Source organism: Hemitrygon akajei, chromosome 8 (assembly GCF_048418815.1).
Source record: "Hemitrygon akajei chromosome 8, sHemAka1.3, whole genome shotgun sequence".
Taxonomy (NCBI): Eukaryota; Metazoa; Chordata; class Chondrichthyes; order Myliobatiformes; family Dasyatidae; genus Hemitrygon; species Hemitrygon akajei.
Genome location: NC_133131.1, coordinates 136,514,826 through 136,530,220, shown reverse-complemented (window position 1 = coordinate 136,530,220; position 15,395 = coordinate 136,514,826). Strand labels below are relative to the sequence as shown.

The window sequence follows — 15,395 nt, the reverse complement described above, 5'->3', positions numbered from 1 at the left end:
CTGATCAATCATTAGCAGGATCATGGATCCTTGCCAATATTTATCTAGCAAATAAAATTACTAAAATGGAAAGGACTAATACTTCCTTGCAGTTTGAGAAACTTCAGAATCAATGCAGTAGTCATATTTCGAGCATATTTTAGCGTGCATCCGTTAGTCAATTTGCCAAAAACACACAAATATCACTGAGCAGGATAACCACACCCAGACAGTTTTGTAATGAATAGTATCAAAGCACACAAGACTGATAAGAATGAACAAATACTAAAAATGGAGAGAGGGAGGAAATGAGCTTGACCATTTTTAGGAACCAATATATGTGTACACACCAAACATTTGAACTTAATCATATTTTGGGAGCTCTTTCATGCTAGGGGTGTCCATTAGTTGAATATTTTTAACTTGGGGTCAAACTCTACATTGCAATTGTAACCATAATTCAAAATCCTTGGCTGTGAAAGATGCTACATGGAATTCAAATTCTTTTTCCTTCCTTGCTGTGGAGGTTGGAAATGCAGAGCCAAAGACTACCCAACTCAACAATGTTTAATCTAATTATATTTTTATAAGGAGAAAATTGAAAGGGTAAAAGCAGATGATTCAAAGTATTCAAACTGATTCAAGCTCACCAACTATTGAAACAAGGCAAGTTTCTCTTTATAATCAGTTATCATTTTTCAGTTTCTGTCCAGTTCATGGAACTGCAGTTTCCCTTTTCTAATTTAATTTAGGTGAATTTTTTGTTTTTTTGGAATATTGTCAGAGAAGTCTGGTACAAATCACCAGAGGCAATGAATTCACCAGGAAGTGAACAAGTTAGAGTACAGGTGCATCACAACAAATTGGAGCTAAATTCCCTCAAAACCATGGAGATCTACATTGACTTCAAGAGAAATGTGGGGAAAGAAATAAATATACATATTAAAGCTATTATGAACTCCATGGAGCATGTGGGGATCTTCTGATATCCAGGCATTCTTTCTTTCTTTCTTCTTCTCTTTTTTTTTCTATAGGGATATGTGAGGGGGAGGGGTTAAGGGGAGGGGGGAAGGGTTGATAATTTTTTTTCTTTCTGTAACCTATTTGAAAATTCAATTTAAAAAATTTATTAAAAAAGAGAAATGTATGTCTCTCTCACTGACCTGCACATACTAGTAGTTTCCTGAGACTTTCTGCATAACTGGGCTGCAATACTACTGAAATGGAAATCAGCAGGAAACACTGAAACCACAAACAGCAAATGACCAGAGACGTGAAGAACCTAGGCAAATTATAAACAGCTACTTCTGAAAATTTAGTTCTGTTTGGTCAGAGGAAATGCATCGTTCTCTTTAAAGGCATACTAATGTACATTTTTAATGTTCTTGTCAAGTAGGAGCTTCAAATAAGAGGATGATGAATACAGTTTAGTTATGGCATAGAGACGTCTTTCCAGCCAAGTTGAAAAAAAAGGTTTGAGAAGAAATGCTGCAACAAAATGCAATAAAAAATTCTTGACGAGAAGTTAACTTTACTCAGCTCTAAATCAAGAATGGGTAGCACAATATTTCACTTTAACATTTGCAATTTATATATATCTAGCCTAGATAGATTGAACAGAAGCTTTATTTCTTTACTGGTACAATATGGGTAGCATTGAAAGACTTAAATCAGGGAGGCAGATCAATCACAGTGGTCATGGATGAATTGGGCCTTATCTGGGCAGGCCCAAGTGGAATTCCAGAATAACTTTAAAATCAAGTAGTGCATTTGAAATATTGATAACATTTGAATTTAGAAGTCTCGAGTGAAAGGAATAATGGGGCTGACAATTATCATTCTATGTAAAATGGATGACATCTTTTTGGATCAGTCACAGATTTATTAACACTGACTTAGACGGTGTGAAATTTGTTGTTTAGTGGTAGCAGTATAGTGCAGACATAAAATTACCATAAATTACAAAATAACTAAAACAAAGAAAGGAATATCAGGTTTGGGTTCATGACCACTCACAAATATCTGTCAGGCACCAAGACAGATATATAAACAAGCAGAAATAGAGGTATATGTACCAAATGCAGGCCTGAATATACCTCAATATTGTGGTCTGCAATATATCCAGACATGAGGTGTTATCCTATTGGGCACTGTTGTAGAAATTTCGACAAGGAAGACACAGGGCTCAAAATGGGACCTGATCATGGAAGTGAAGCACGTAAACTAGAAGATCAGGGTCAAACCTGCAGACAAAATGGAAGCATTCTGTAAAGTTGTTAACCAATCTGTAAAAGAAACCATGTTGTGAGCGCCATAGGCACCAAATTGGAAGCAGAACAAGTGCTTTACCTGAAAAGACATTTGGGCCCTGGCTGAGAGTAGAATGCAGATATTGCATCTCTCATGGCTGTATGTGGAAGTGCCATGAGAAGGGAGTTAAACTAAACACGAATTGTGAGAAAGCTTTGCAGAACAGAAATCATTTTAATTCATCTTCCCACTCTTGCCCTGAACTCTGTCTTCAGGCTCCCACATCATTCCAATTAAGATAAACACTCGCAGTGCCTGCAGGCCTACGAACATCTACTTAGTACAAGTCAAGTTTATTGTCATGAAACTATATACATGTACACAGCATATATAATCATATGATACTATATGTATAGAAACAACATTTCTCTGAACCAGGGTGTAAGGCACAGTAGTACACATAATACACAAGAACTTAGAAAGGTAAGAATAAAATCTACAGATGATTCATGCATAAATAACAAATAAAAGTGCATAAATTAAATACTGTAAGGTACAGAACAGATTAACCAGTGACACTTCAAATATGATGTGGCAGGATGTTCAGAAGCCTAATGGCCTGAGGGAAGAAACTGTTTTTCATCCTGACCATTCTTGTTTTAATGCAACGGAGTCTCCTGCCTGATGGTAGAAAGTCAAAGAGGATATTGGATGGATGGGTGGGATCCTTAACAATACTGAGGGCTCTGCATATGCAGTGCTCCTAATAAATTACCCCAATGGATGTCGGGAGACCCCTATGATCCTCTCAGCTGTTTTCACGGTCCTTTGTAGGGACTTCTGGTCTGATGCTCAGCTACTCTCTTACCAGATGGCGACGCAACTTGCCAGGACACTCTCAATGGGGCTCCTGCAAAACACAATTAAGATGGGGGGGGGGGGGGAAACTTGCTTGCCTCAGTCTCCTTAGGAAGCAGAAGTGCTGCTGTGCCTTCTTCTTCAGGGGGGTGATATTAAGGGATCAGGTGAGGTCATCATGATGTGAACTCCTAGGAGTTGGCTGTGGTTGGAGCTCCCAAGGTGCTGTATCGGCAAGCTGCGGCACTGGAGGTTCATGGCAGGAAGAGTTTTTCTTCCTTCTACCGTCTGCGTGAGATAATGGGCTGTCGGGACTTTGAGACTTTCTTTTAAACCGTGCCATGGACTGCTCTTTATCAGATTACGGTATTGCTTTGCACTGTTGAAACTATGTGTTATAATTATGTGGTCTTTGTCAGTTAGTCTTTTAACAATTATGGTATTGTCTGCACTGTTGAAACTATATGTTAACTATAACTATATGTAACTATGTGGTTTTGTGTATGTCTTGTAGCTTTAGGTTTGCCTGATGGGTTTGCAGTTCCTTTCTGGGGAACGTGCTAAGACGGTAGCGCGATATCGATACGCAGCAGCCTCTCCGCACTCTGGATTGGAAATTACCAAATGTTACGTGGTTTTTCTTGTGTGGTCTGTTTTGCGCTTTTTCGTGATATCATTCCGGAGAACGTTGTCTCATTTTTTAACTGCATTGTATTTGTGGTTTATAAATGACAATAAACTGAATCTGAATCTGAACTTGGTGCACTTAACTCTCTCTACGGAGGAGCCATGTATTTTCAGAACAGGATGGTTCATCCACACCTTCCTGAAGTCCACAATGATTTCCCCATGTTCAGGTTCAGGTTGTTCTTCTCACGTCAATCCACCAGCTGGTCCATCTGCTCTCTGTACTCCAATTCCTCAGCACTACTGGTGAAGCTATCCACTGTTGTGTCATCTGCAAACCTGATGACACGGTTTGAGCTGGATCCTGCGACACAGTCATGTGTCAGCAGTGTGAACAACAGCAGGATGAGCACACAGCATTGGAGAGCACCAGTGCTCAATGTAATGGGACAAGAGATGTCGCTGCCACACACAGCAGTCTGGCACATGAGACCCGTTTTCCAGGCGGGACAGGATAGAGTGGAGGGCAGAGGCTATTGCATTGTCAGTGGACCAATGTGAGTGATAATCAAACAGAAAAAGATCCACTGTATCCGGAAGTAAGGCTTTGACGTGCTCCGTGACCAGCCGCTCAAAGCATTTCATAATAGTTGATGTTGATGCCACTGGACGACAGTCACTTAGGCAGGTTACTGTTATCTTCTTTGGGACTGGAATGATGGTTGCTGTCTTGAAAACAGAGGGAACAATGGATTGTTTCAGAGAGATGTTGAATATATCCATCAGCTGGACTGTATACTTTTAAGAACCTGACCTGATATACTATCGGGCCCCACAGCTTTGTGTGTGTTAACTCTGGCCAGAATCTTCCTCACCTCAGCTTCAGGCACCCTGGGGAGGTGGGGGGGGGGGGGTTGCTTTCCTCAACAACACTTTGTTCTGCACATTGAACTGGACGTAGAAGACATTCAGCCTCTCAGGGAGTGAAGCATCCTGGTCACTGACGTGAAGGGTAGACTTGTAGTCTGTAATCCTCTGAATTCCTTGCTACATGCACCTCGTATCCTTGATACTGCAGAACTGGCTGTAAGTTCTCTGAGAATGCTGCCATTTCACCTTCCTGATGGAGCGGGAAAGCACAGTTCTTGCTTCCCTGAGAGCTGTTGCATCCCGGATCTGAAGGCAGTAATACAATCCCTCAGCCATGCATAAATCTCTGTGGTAAGCCATGGCTTCTAATTTGCCCTCACCCGGATGTGTTTCGTGATGTTAACATCTTTCGTAGACTCCTCTATGTAGTTGGTTACAGAATTCACACATTCCTCAATGTTGACATGTTTGCCATAGGTAGCAGCCTCCTTGGACATTCTCCAGTTTATATTATCAAAGCAGTCCTGCAGTGCTGAGATTGCCCCCTCTGGCCAGGTTTTCACCACCTTTAGAACTGGTCTGACCCGTCTGATCAGTGGTTTCTATGCTAGACTTAACAATACAGGTAAGTGGTCTGAGGGTCCAAAGTGGTGTTGAGGGACTGGTATGGTATGTTAGTAGAAACCAGGCTCGTGTATTTTCACCTCTGGTAGCAAAATCAACATGCTGGTAGAGTTTACACAGGACTGTTTTTTAAAGTTTGGATCATTAAAATCACCTGCAGTAATGAAGATAGCATTATGGTGTTTGGTTTGAAAGTCACTGATGGTGCTGTAGAGCTCACATAGTTCCTGGCCAGCATTAGCAGAGAAGAAATATATACGCCCACCAAAACAACTGTAGTGAATACTGAAAGTTGAGGAAACCAATCCCTTGTTCATAGATGTAGCTGTAACGTTTTTCCCCAATTTATGTCCATTTTCCCCCATGTCTCTAACCACCCATTTTTAAAGTAATTGGTACTTTAACAGGTTTGTATGCGTCCTGTTAAAGATATTCCCTATGTTCCCTTCATCCTCCCGATTTCTGCAATGAAACACTGTCCCTCACTTAACCAGTTCTGATGAAGGGTTTTCAACCAAAAGCATATGCTCCATTTCTTTTTCACTTATGTTGTTCAATTTGCAGAATAATAAAAACAATTTTTGAAAAAGAGGGACTGAACTTGAAACAAAAGAATTGCCTGTTAGATCTTGAAATATAGACCTACAATTCCTTGAAAGTGGCATTGCAGTTACTGTAGATAGGGGTCATAAAGAGAGCTTTTGGCACATTGGCCATCATAGTTCAGAGTATTGAGTACTGGGGTTAGGATGTTATGTTGAAGTTGTACAAGACTTCGGAGAGGCCAAGTTTGGAACATTGTCTGCAGTTTTGGTCACCGACCAACAAGAAAGATGTAACAAGATTGACAGAACAGAAAGAAAATTTACAAGGTTGTTGCCAGGACTTGAAGACCATAGTTACAGGGAAAGCTTAGAAAGATAAGGACTTTATTCCCTGGAGCATAGGAGAATGCGAACTGATTTGATAGAGATATAGAACATAGAAATTTACAGCACATTACAGGCCCTTTGGCCCACAATGTTGTGCCAATCACGTAACCTACTCTAGAGACTGCCTAGAATTTCCCTAGCATGTAGCCCTCTATTTCTAAGCTCCATGTACCTATCTAAGAGGCTCTTAAGAGACCTTATTGTATCCGCCTCCACCACCACCAGTGGCAGTGCATTCCATGCACCCACCACTCTCTGTGAAAAACTTGCCCCTGATATCCCTTTGGTACTTATTTCCAAGCACCTTAAAACTATGCCCCCTCGTGTTAGCCATTTCAGCCCTGGGGAAAAGCCTCTGGCTATCCACACGATTAATGCCCCTCATCATCTTATACTCCTCGATGTAAAATGATGGGGTAAATGCAAGCAGGCTTTTTCTACTGAGGTTGGGAGAGACTATAATTAGAGGTCATGGGTCAAGGATAAAAGGTGAAATATTTAAGGGGAACATGAGGTGGAACTTCAAGTTCATTATCATTCATCTATATACACGTATGCAGCTAAATAAACAACGTTCCTCAGTGACCAAGATGCACAACGCAATACATACATCACATACAGTACAAATATTAACAGATAAGTATTCTGCAGATATACAAGATGACATAAAATGCATATGACATGTAGTTAAATATACATCACTATTACTGTTACAGGCACTGCCATAAATGATTCATACTGGGTGGTAACAGGGTGTTCAGAAGTCTCACAGCCTGGGGGAAGAAGCTGTTACACAGCCTAACATTCTTTGTTCTCATACTACAGTACTTTCTGTCTAACGGTAGGAGGTCAAAGAGATTGTGGGGTGGATGGCAGGGGTCTTTGATAATGCTGAGGCTGTGGCAAACACAGTCCTTCTGGTATATGTCTTGGATAGGTGAAGGGAAGAGACCCTGATGATTCTCTCAGCAGTCTATACAATCCATTGCAGCATCCTCAGAATCAGGTTTAATATCAGCAGCATTATGTTGTGAAGTTGGTTAGCTTTGCAGCAGCAGTACAATGCAATACATAATAATAGAGAATTTTTTAAAAACTGGATTACAGTAAGTACATATATTAAACAGTTAAATTAAATAAGTAGTACAAAAATATAAATAAGAATGTAGTGAGGTAGTGATCATTTCTAGTGAGGTAGTGGTCAGCCTGCCCCTTCCTGAATTCACAATCATCTCTTTAGTCTTGTCCACATTGAGACTCTAGTTGTTGTGTTCGCACCAGTCCACAGGCCGCTCTACCCCCTCTCTGCTTGTCAACTCATCACTGTCGCTAATGAGGCCAACCACTATGAACTTAATGACTTCTTCACTCAGTGAGTCGTGAGAGTGTGGAACAAGCTGCTAGCAGAAATGGTGGATGCAGGTTCTATTGCAATATTTAATAGAAGTTTGGATAAGTACTGTACAAGGATAGGAGGGGTATAGAGGGCTATGTTCCAGGTGAGAGTTGATGAGACCAGGCAGAAGAGTAGTTCGGCATAGACTAGATGGGCCAAAGAGCCTACTTCAGTGCTATCAGGCCAGCTGAAGCCTAGATAGTGTAGCAAAGAGGTTTACTGACAACATGGCTAAAAGAGGAACTTAAAAAGGCACAAAATGAAACAGGGAAAAAAAACTGGAGAGAAAATGTAGATTCAGATTGACACGACAGTAAGATTTTGGGAAATTTTTGCTTGGTGGGCAAGGAAAAGGAAAGCATATAATCAACATAGCTGAGATTAAAACCAGACATTATCCGGTAATTCTTCAACACTTACTAAGAGAAATGTTGGAAGGAGGTAGTCCCTTGTCTTTGTATGCCAGAATATGGAAACGTAAAATCCACGGTTATATTCAGACATTAATTTGGTACATTCTTTTTTAACTTTTCGCTGATTTCACAAAGTAAGTTATTCCCATTACATTAAGTTGAATTCACTTAGCTAATTTTTGACAGAAAATCTATTTAACCAAGGGAAAACACGAGGAAATCTGCAGATGCTGGAAATTGAAACAACACACACAAAATGCTGGTGGAACACAGCAGGCCAGGAAGCGTCTATAGGAGAAGTACTATCAACGTTTCAGGCCAAGACCCTTCGTCAGGACTAACTGAAAGGAAAGATACTAAGAGATTTGAAAGTAGTGGGGGGAGGGGGAAATGCGAAATGATAGGAGAAGACCAGAGGGGGTGGGATGAAGCTAAGAGCTGGAAAGGTGATTGGCGAAAATGATAGAGCTGGAGAAGGGAAAGGATCTTGGGACGGGAGGCCTCGGGAGAAAGAAAGGGGGAGGGGGGAGCACCAGAGGGAGATGGAGAACAGGCAGAGTGATGGTCAGAGAGAGAGAGAGAGAGAGAGAGAGAGAGAGAAACAAACAACTAAATATGTCAGGGATGGGGTAAGAAGGGGAGGAGGGGCATTAACGGAAGTTAGAGAAGTCAATATTCATGCCATCAGGTTGGAGGCTACCCAGCCGGTATAAAAGATGTTGTTCCTCCAACCTGAGTGTGGCTTCATCTTGACAGTAGAGGAGGCCATGGATAGACATATCAGAATGGGAATGGGATGTGGAATTAAAATGTGTGGCCACTGGGAGATCCTGCTTTCTCTGGCGGACAGAGCGCAGGTGTTAATGGTCAGCGGGCAGGAGAATGGGGTTAATAAAAAAAAAGCAATGATTGAAGAGTGGAGCAGACTCAATTGACCCAATAGCCTAATTCTTCTCCTGTATCTTATGGTCAAATAACATCTAGGATTTTTGGAGTGATGTCAGGATACCCTTCATACCCAAGTATACTTTTTCCACCACAACCCCCATATCCAAACAAACTGAAGAACAGGTGCCATAAGACGCAAATGGAATTACATTCAGAATGTGCTCAAATTTAAAAGACTCTTCTCAAATTTTTGGATTGTTATCCAATGCTAGGAAAGTCACACACAGATTGCCACAATGACACTGAAGACAGTATTATGCGTTTGACAAATTAAGCCAGTAAATCAAAGATCATTACCATTTGTACTTGCCAATTGGATCCCAGAACCCAGGCCTAGAGGTGTTGCAGGGCCCCAAGGTTGCTTGCTTGTAATAACTGTAGAACTTCAGCATAAGCTCATTTGATGGTTGAAATGAACCTATTTAATAAAACATTTCAACTTATATTACAAATGGAAAACTGCAAGAAAGCTATCAACAAACTTAAGTAACAGCAGATTGTAATGGTCATCAGCTGCCTAATCTAATTGGTACATCAGCTGTTTCTAGTAAACAGATATTAATTCATGTGTGACCCATAGATCAGTCATATGCAGCTAACTGGGAATCTGTGCCTAATAGATGATTTTTTGATTCGTAAATTAATATTTTGTAACACAGGCCATTGGATGTTTCCCTTGACTAATCTTGCTCAGAAAGCACATGCAAGGACACTTCCATCCATTGTATATTGTCTATTAGAAACCAGGAAAAATGTTTCTTGAATGTTCAGCCTACTTGAGGTTATTGGTTTTTGCTATCCACTGAAACATTATTTAATACAGGTTAAATCACAATTAAAAATCTTATATACTTTTCTGGATTTCATGACAATGAAGCTCAAAAATATTGCTGCCCAAATTTTATTGCCCAAGTTACTTTGCTGCAGCAATATCTTGAAATCAATTTTTTTTAAATATGTAGAAGCTAGAATTGAAAATAAACTGAGAAAACTGTAAAGGGTACTCAGCAAGTCAGACACCATTGAATGCATCCAGCAGTGTGAGTTTTTAATTAACAAGATGTTTGGATAGGCTGGTTGGGGGTATGGTTGCTGGAAAGATATGTATTTAGAGCTCATTCCTAATTGCTCGCTGGAAGGTGATGATGAGCCACCTACTGAAATACTGTAGACCATTAACTTAAAGTGCAACTACACTAAAGTTAGGTAAGGGCTTCTAAGGATTTTGACCCAATGAATAATTGTCAATTTATTTTCCGATAATAATGCTGAGCAACTCCATGGGCAACTTGCAGGTGGTGACTGTTATCGAAGGGCACCAACTTGGGAACTGCAGTCAGGACTTGGCAATTTGTCATAGTACATATTAAAATTGCACAAGCTGTAACAATATGCTGATAGTGAACAGAATGAGAGCTTAAAGCTGCAGCTGTGGATTTGAATATTGCAATTAACAGCAAACAACCCTCTTCAATGTGGCTGGGCTGGGAGGGGGAGTTCAACAACTCATCTTTGAATATACTCATTAGCAACCCCCAATGATCTTTGGGGTGAGAGTTCCAAAAATTCACAGCCCTCAGAAATTTCTGCACAACTTTATCTTGAGGGATTATCCCTTATTCTGCAAGCCATACTCTAGATTTCACCTTCAGGGGGAAAAAAAAACATCCTCTCAGCTTTGCTTATCAAGCCCTCTCAGAATTCTAGATTTCATGAGACCTTCACTTGAGCACTCAAAGCCTTTTCACTTTCTACAAAACTCCTCAGAAGTGAGATGGCACAATCTCAGCAAAATCAAGCATTTAATATCATCTAGAAAAAAAAACAGCCCACTTAACTTTCACTGCATCTACCATGCAAAATGCTCATTGCCTCTGCCACTGTGTGCCACAGTATCACTACAATCACTCGCTCAACTTACTCCAACAGCATCTCCCAAACTAGCAACTTCCACTTCCAAACTGGGAAGGCTGAGGCAAATAATAGCACATAGAATTGGAAACACGTTACTGTTTTTTTCATATTCCCAGCAACAGGTCCTGGAACCTCTTGTCCAACAGCACCGTGGATGTACCTACACTAAAAAGACCACAGCAATTCAAGGTGGCCACTACCTTCAAAGCCAAATAGAGATGAATAAAAAATGCTGGCCTTGTCTGCCAAATTCTTCCTGATAAAATAAATAACAAAAATTCTCCTTATTCTCAGATGCAATAAACACAGGTCCAAATATTAACTTTGCATTGGATGCACAGACTCATAAATTCCTCTGTACAGCATCATTTTGTAGTTTCTCTCCAATTAGTATTTTTATTTTTCCTGCCAAAATGGGTAACTTCACATATTTATCAATCTTCGACCTGATACTCTTTCCCACTTTGCTTAAACTGCAGACCCTTATGTCCCTCTTTCCTATTTGCACTGAAAAGAAACTCATTGTGTGATGTTCTCCATTAACCACAACTATTTTCCTTTGCGCTCAAGAAGACTGCAGGCAGTGGTTAAACTACGGTAAGTTTAATTGCTGCTTGAAGGTTCAGCTCTCTTGTCTGTACTTTATTTTATTACAAAGCTAAAAATTGTATTTCAAAAAATAAAATGTATAAAATACATGCAATAAATAAAGTATATGGCTTTCTTTACATTCATAGAGTAATTTAGTCAATACACTGATAGTGTTATGGGTCTAAATATATACATAGCATTAGCACGTTATATACAGAGCACCTTTTGCGACACCCTGGGACAATACGAATTTCAAGTATTTGAGAGACTTTGACACAGGGCTCAACCCTTCAATATCTACTGGCAGAAGGAATTTAGACTGCAGTCCTTCAACACAGAACCCTTGCACTGATTGCACCAAGATTAGGTGCATGCATCTCCTGGCATGTATATTTGTAATCTGGAATGTGCCAGTCTGCAAAACTCCCTTACAAATCTCGTTTTACTGGAAGAGTAACAAGTTTGGGCAGACCAAGGTGTATATTTCACTGAGGTGATGATCTTCCAGCAGTACTTCATGCTTGTCTTGAATATATCTGCACTCAATATTATAAATGTGGCCTAACAAAAGTTTTATACATCTGCAACATGACTTCCTGACTTTTACACACCTCAATGGGCAAATGTTAGTACGTATGCCCTCTTTACCAGTCTTCCCACTTGCATTGCTGCTTTCAATGCGATATACACTTGAACCCCACAATCCCTCTCTATATCAATGTTCCCCAAAGTCTTACCATTTACTGTATACTTCCCGCTTCCATTTGACCTCCCAAAGTACAACATTCACACTTGTCTGGATTAAGCTCTAGCTATTTTGCTGCCTACATTTCCAACTAGTCTATATCCTGCCAAATCATTTGACAAACTTCCTCTGACAAAAAGTATAGCATTATACAAGCAGGATACTACAGTAATGGACTACATTATTTCCAAAAAGCCTCCATAACTCTGCAACATAAATATCATGCCAGCGTTTTGTGATCTATAGGAGCTAACTTCTACATTGCCAGCAATGAACACAGATTTGAATAACATATGCACATCTATACTCACATCATTCTACAGAACTATTGTAGAGAACACCCTAACGGCATTGAACATTGTGGCAGACAGGAGCCTCTACAGTGGGTAGTCAACACTGCCCAACACTTCACTGGCACCAAGGGCAGAAAGGTGCTGGGAAAGGACCAGTAACGTCATGAAGGATCTCACCCAACCTGTTCATGGACTAGCTGTCCCACTCCCATCAGGGAGGAGGCACCATAGCATCCACACCAGGACCACCAGACTCAAAAAGTCACTTTTCACATGCAGTAAGGCTGATCCATTAACCCAACCCTGCAGACCCCCCCCCCCCATCCTGTGCCTAACGTCACTTTATGGATATTCATTCAATGTATATAAGTTATCTTATGCATTTATATTTATTGTGTTTTTTAAATTATCATTGCTTCCTTTATCCTATTGTATTTTTTTGTGCTGCATCGGATCCGGAGTATCAATTATTTTGTCTCTTTTACAATCCTGTATTGAAAATGACATTAAACAATCTTGAATACTATCTAACTTCACTTAAATGCATCTTGACTCCACAGTGCAATTATTCAAGAGTTCTACATTCTGACAACATGCACCTTTAATTTATAATATTTATTATCATTATATATTCAGGATTCTTATATTCGAGGCTCCCTCACATTGTACAGAAAAAATGTAATGAAACTTTCAATGAACTTTAAGGGGAAATGACTTAAAACTCCATCACTTCATTCTAATTCTTATGTCATAATCGCAATTTTTTGCACTTTTTATCGGTGCCTCGATTATGCTTTCCCAGTATGCACATAAGAAAATAATTTATCATCAAAAGATGTCCCATATTAGAAATAATTTCAAATTTGAGATGTAGTGTTACTAAGCCTACAGTAACTAACATTAGTCACAATGACGGCGGCTGAGAGTGAATTACCCTCTTCTGTCAGTTTCCCATGTGACGATTTTGCATGATCACACATCCAGCTAGAGGACAGGACGAGCCATATTCAATTTTAAACACTGCAACTCAAGGTTCACTTGATAATTTCAGGTAACAGAAGAGAGAATGAGGGATACTGGAAAGAAAACAAAAATATCCTGGTGTGTGAGGTTATAACTAGATCCAGCTGTCACAAAACTGCGTAAACGCAATGTTAAATCCCCACACTCCCCTTACTACATGAAGGAAGAAAAATGTTTTTCACCGTTTTTAGGCAAACTCTGAATAACACTGACAGCAGCTTCAAATCTTCTCTCGTAAATGGATTTGGTATCCGCCATATTTTGCAGACGATGAGTGTCCAAACTTCGAGTTTATTTCCCCTCCCAAAACTTGACTTTAAATGAAAAGCAAACAAACGACTTATAAACAAAGTAGGCCCGTGCACGATTCCGGGACGGAACACGGGATAATGACCGGGTACAGCTTCTACACTGTTACCCGGCGGCAAAGGGCTGTAATAAACACAATGTCAGTAGCGAGTTGTACACCCTGACATAATTACAAAGCGCTGTCTATAATCCGCTTTTAGATTATGCGATCCGCAGAAAAATGTCCGGAGCCATCCGCAACATCGCCAAAGCCAATGGAAGACGCCGCGCAGCCCCCTGGGAGATGTGGTTTAAGTTGTCTCCATGTACCCGGATTTAACCTGGAATTTTGACTCTAGCGGACTACAACTCCCGGCAGGCTCTGCGTGGCATCGGCTCTCCAGCTGCTAAGTGGTCTTAAATCTTTTTGGAGATATAAAAGGTGAGGAAGCAATATTTTACCAATACCAGCATATACCTTTGTAGGATAATACCTACAAAAGAAGCATCACTTTATATTATGAATACTAATTGAAGCATTAGCGAGATTCCCCGATCTTTTGAAAGAAATAGTGCTATGGTATTTTCTACTGTCTCATAACCTAGCATGCTTAATTTTCCGATATATTTTATGTCTCATACAAAGTTAAATACATATACCAATTCAGCACATCCTTTGCACTGTAAAGCATCTCAAAGCTTTTCAAAACACCATCAAAACTGCTTCTGCATACCCCAAATTCATTGCAAAGATAAACAAACCAGCATCATTGCCTTCTCCACTATCCCCTGTGGGGAAGAACTAGTTAAATTTGGCCTGCTGCATTGGGAAGATCCTGTCACTTACACGCTGGACACTAGCTCCCAAAACGGACAGCCAAATCCAAGCTATCCCAGGAGGGCAGGGGGAGAAAAAAATTAATAGTTTCAGAAGTTCAAAGGTCAAAGTAAAGTTATTATCAAAGACATATACAACCCTGGGATTCATTTTCTTGTGGCCAATCAAAGTAAGTACAAGAAATACAACAGAATCAATGAAAGATTGCACCCAGCAGGACAGACAACAACCCCTTTGCAAAAAAAAACCCAATAAACTGTGCAAATACATAAGTCAATAAGTAAATAAATAAATAATCAAGCAATAATTATCAAGAACATGAGATGAAGAGTCCTTGAAGGTGTGTCCATAGATGTGGGAACAGTTCAGTGATGGGACGAGTAAAGTTAATCCCTCTGGTTCAAGAGCCTGATGACTTGGGTAATCCACAATTCCTTGGAGAAATGTAACATTCCCAATGATTTTGAGGAACCTTTAGTCCAGGACCACTCAAAGTGAAGGAGGAATGTTGCAGATGGTATTGAGTATTGGTATTGACTGTGAGAAGAGCTGAGAGGATAATCGGGGTCTCCCTAACATCCATCAGGGACACTTAACAGGGGCACTGCATATGCAGGGCCCTCCGTATTAGTCAGGATCCCACCCACCCATCCATCTAGCATCCTCTTTGACTTTTGACCATCAAATAGGAGACTCCGATGCATAAAACCAAGAATGGTCAGGATGGGAAACAGTTTCTTTCCTCAGGCCATTAGGCTTCTGAACTCCCTGCCATTTTGCTTTCAAAGTGTCATTGGTTATTCTGT

The 15,395-nt window shown here is 40.3% G+C and overlaps 1 protein-coding gene across 6 annotated transcripts in view; it reads right to left on the bottom strand.

Annotated features, from left to right (window-relative positions):
* The window catches only part of acbd5a (acyl-CoA binding domain containing 5a), a 97,275-nt gene that overhangs the window by 46,220 nt on the left and 35,660 nt on the right, over nt 1–15,395 (bottom strand). For 2 of the 6 annotated variants that reach the window (XM_073054704.1, XM_073054705.1), the window contains exons 1-2: nt 13,646–14,040; nt 9,195–9,315 (exon numbers count right to left, since the gene is read on the bottom strand). The exons of 1 other annotated variant lie outside the window; for it this stretch is intronic. In XM_073054704.1, coding sequence (XP_072910805.1) covers nt 9,195–9,315; nt 13,646–13,721 — 197 coding nt within the window. In that variant the 5' untranslated portion in view covers nt 13,722–14,040. Of the gene's footprint in view, nt 1–9,194; nt 9,316–13,645; nt 14,041–15,395 lie in introns of those variants that run through there. 3 more of the 6 variants (XM_073054706.1, XM_073054703.1, XM_073054708.1) reach the window with 2 other exon arrangements.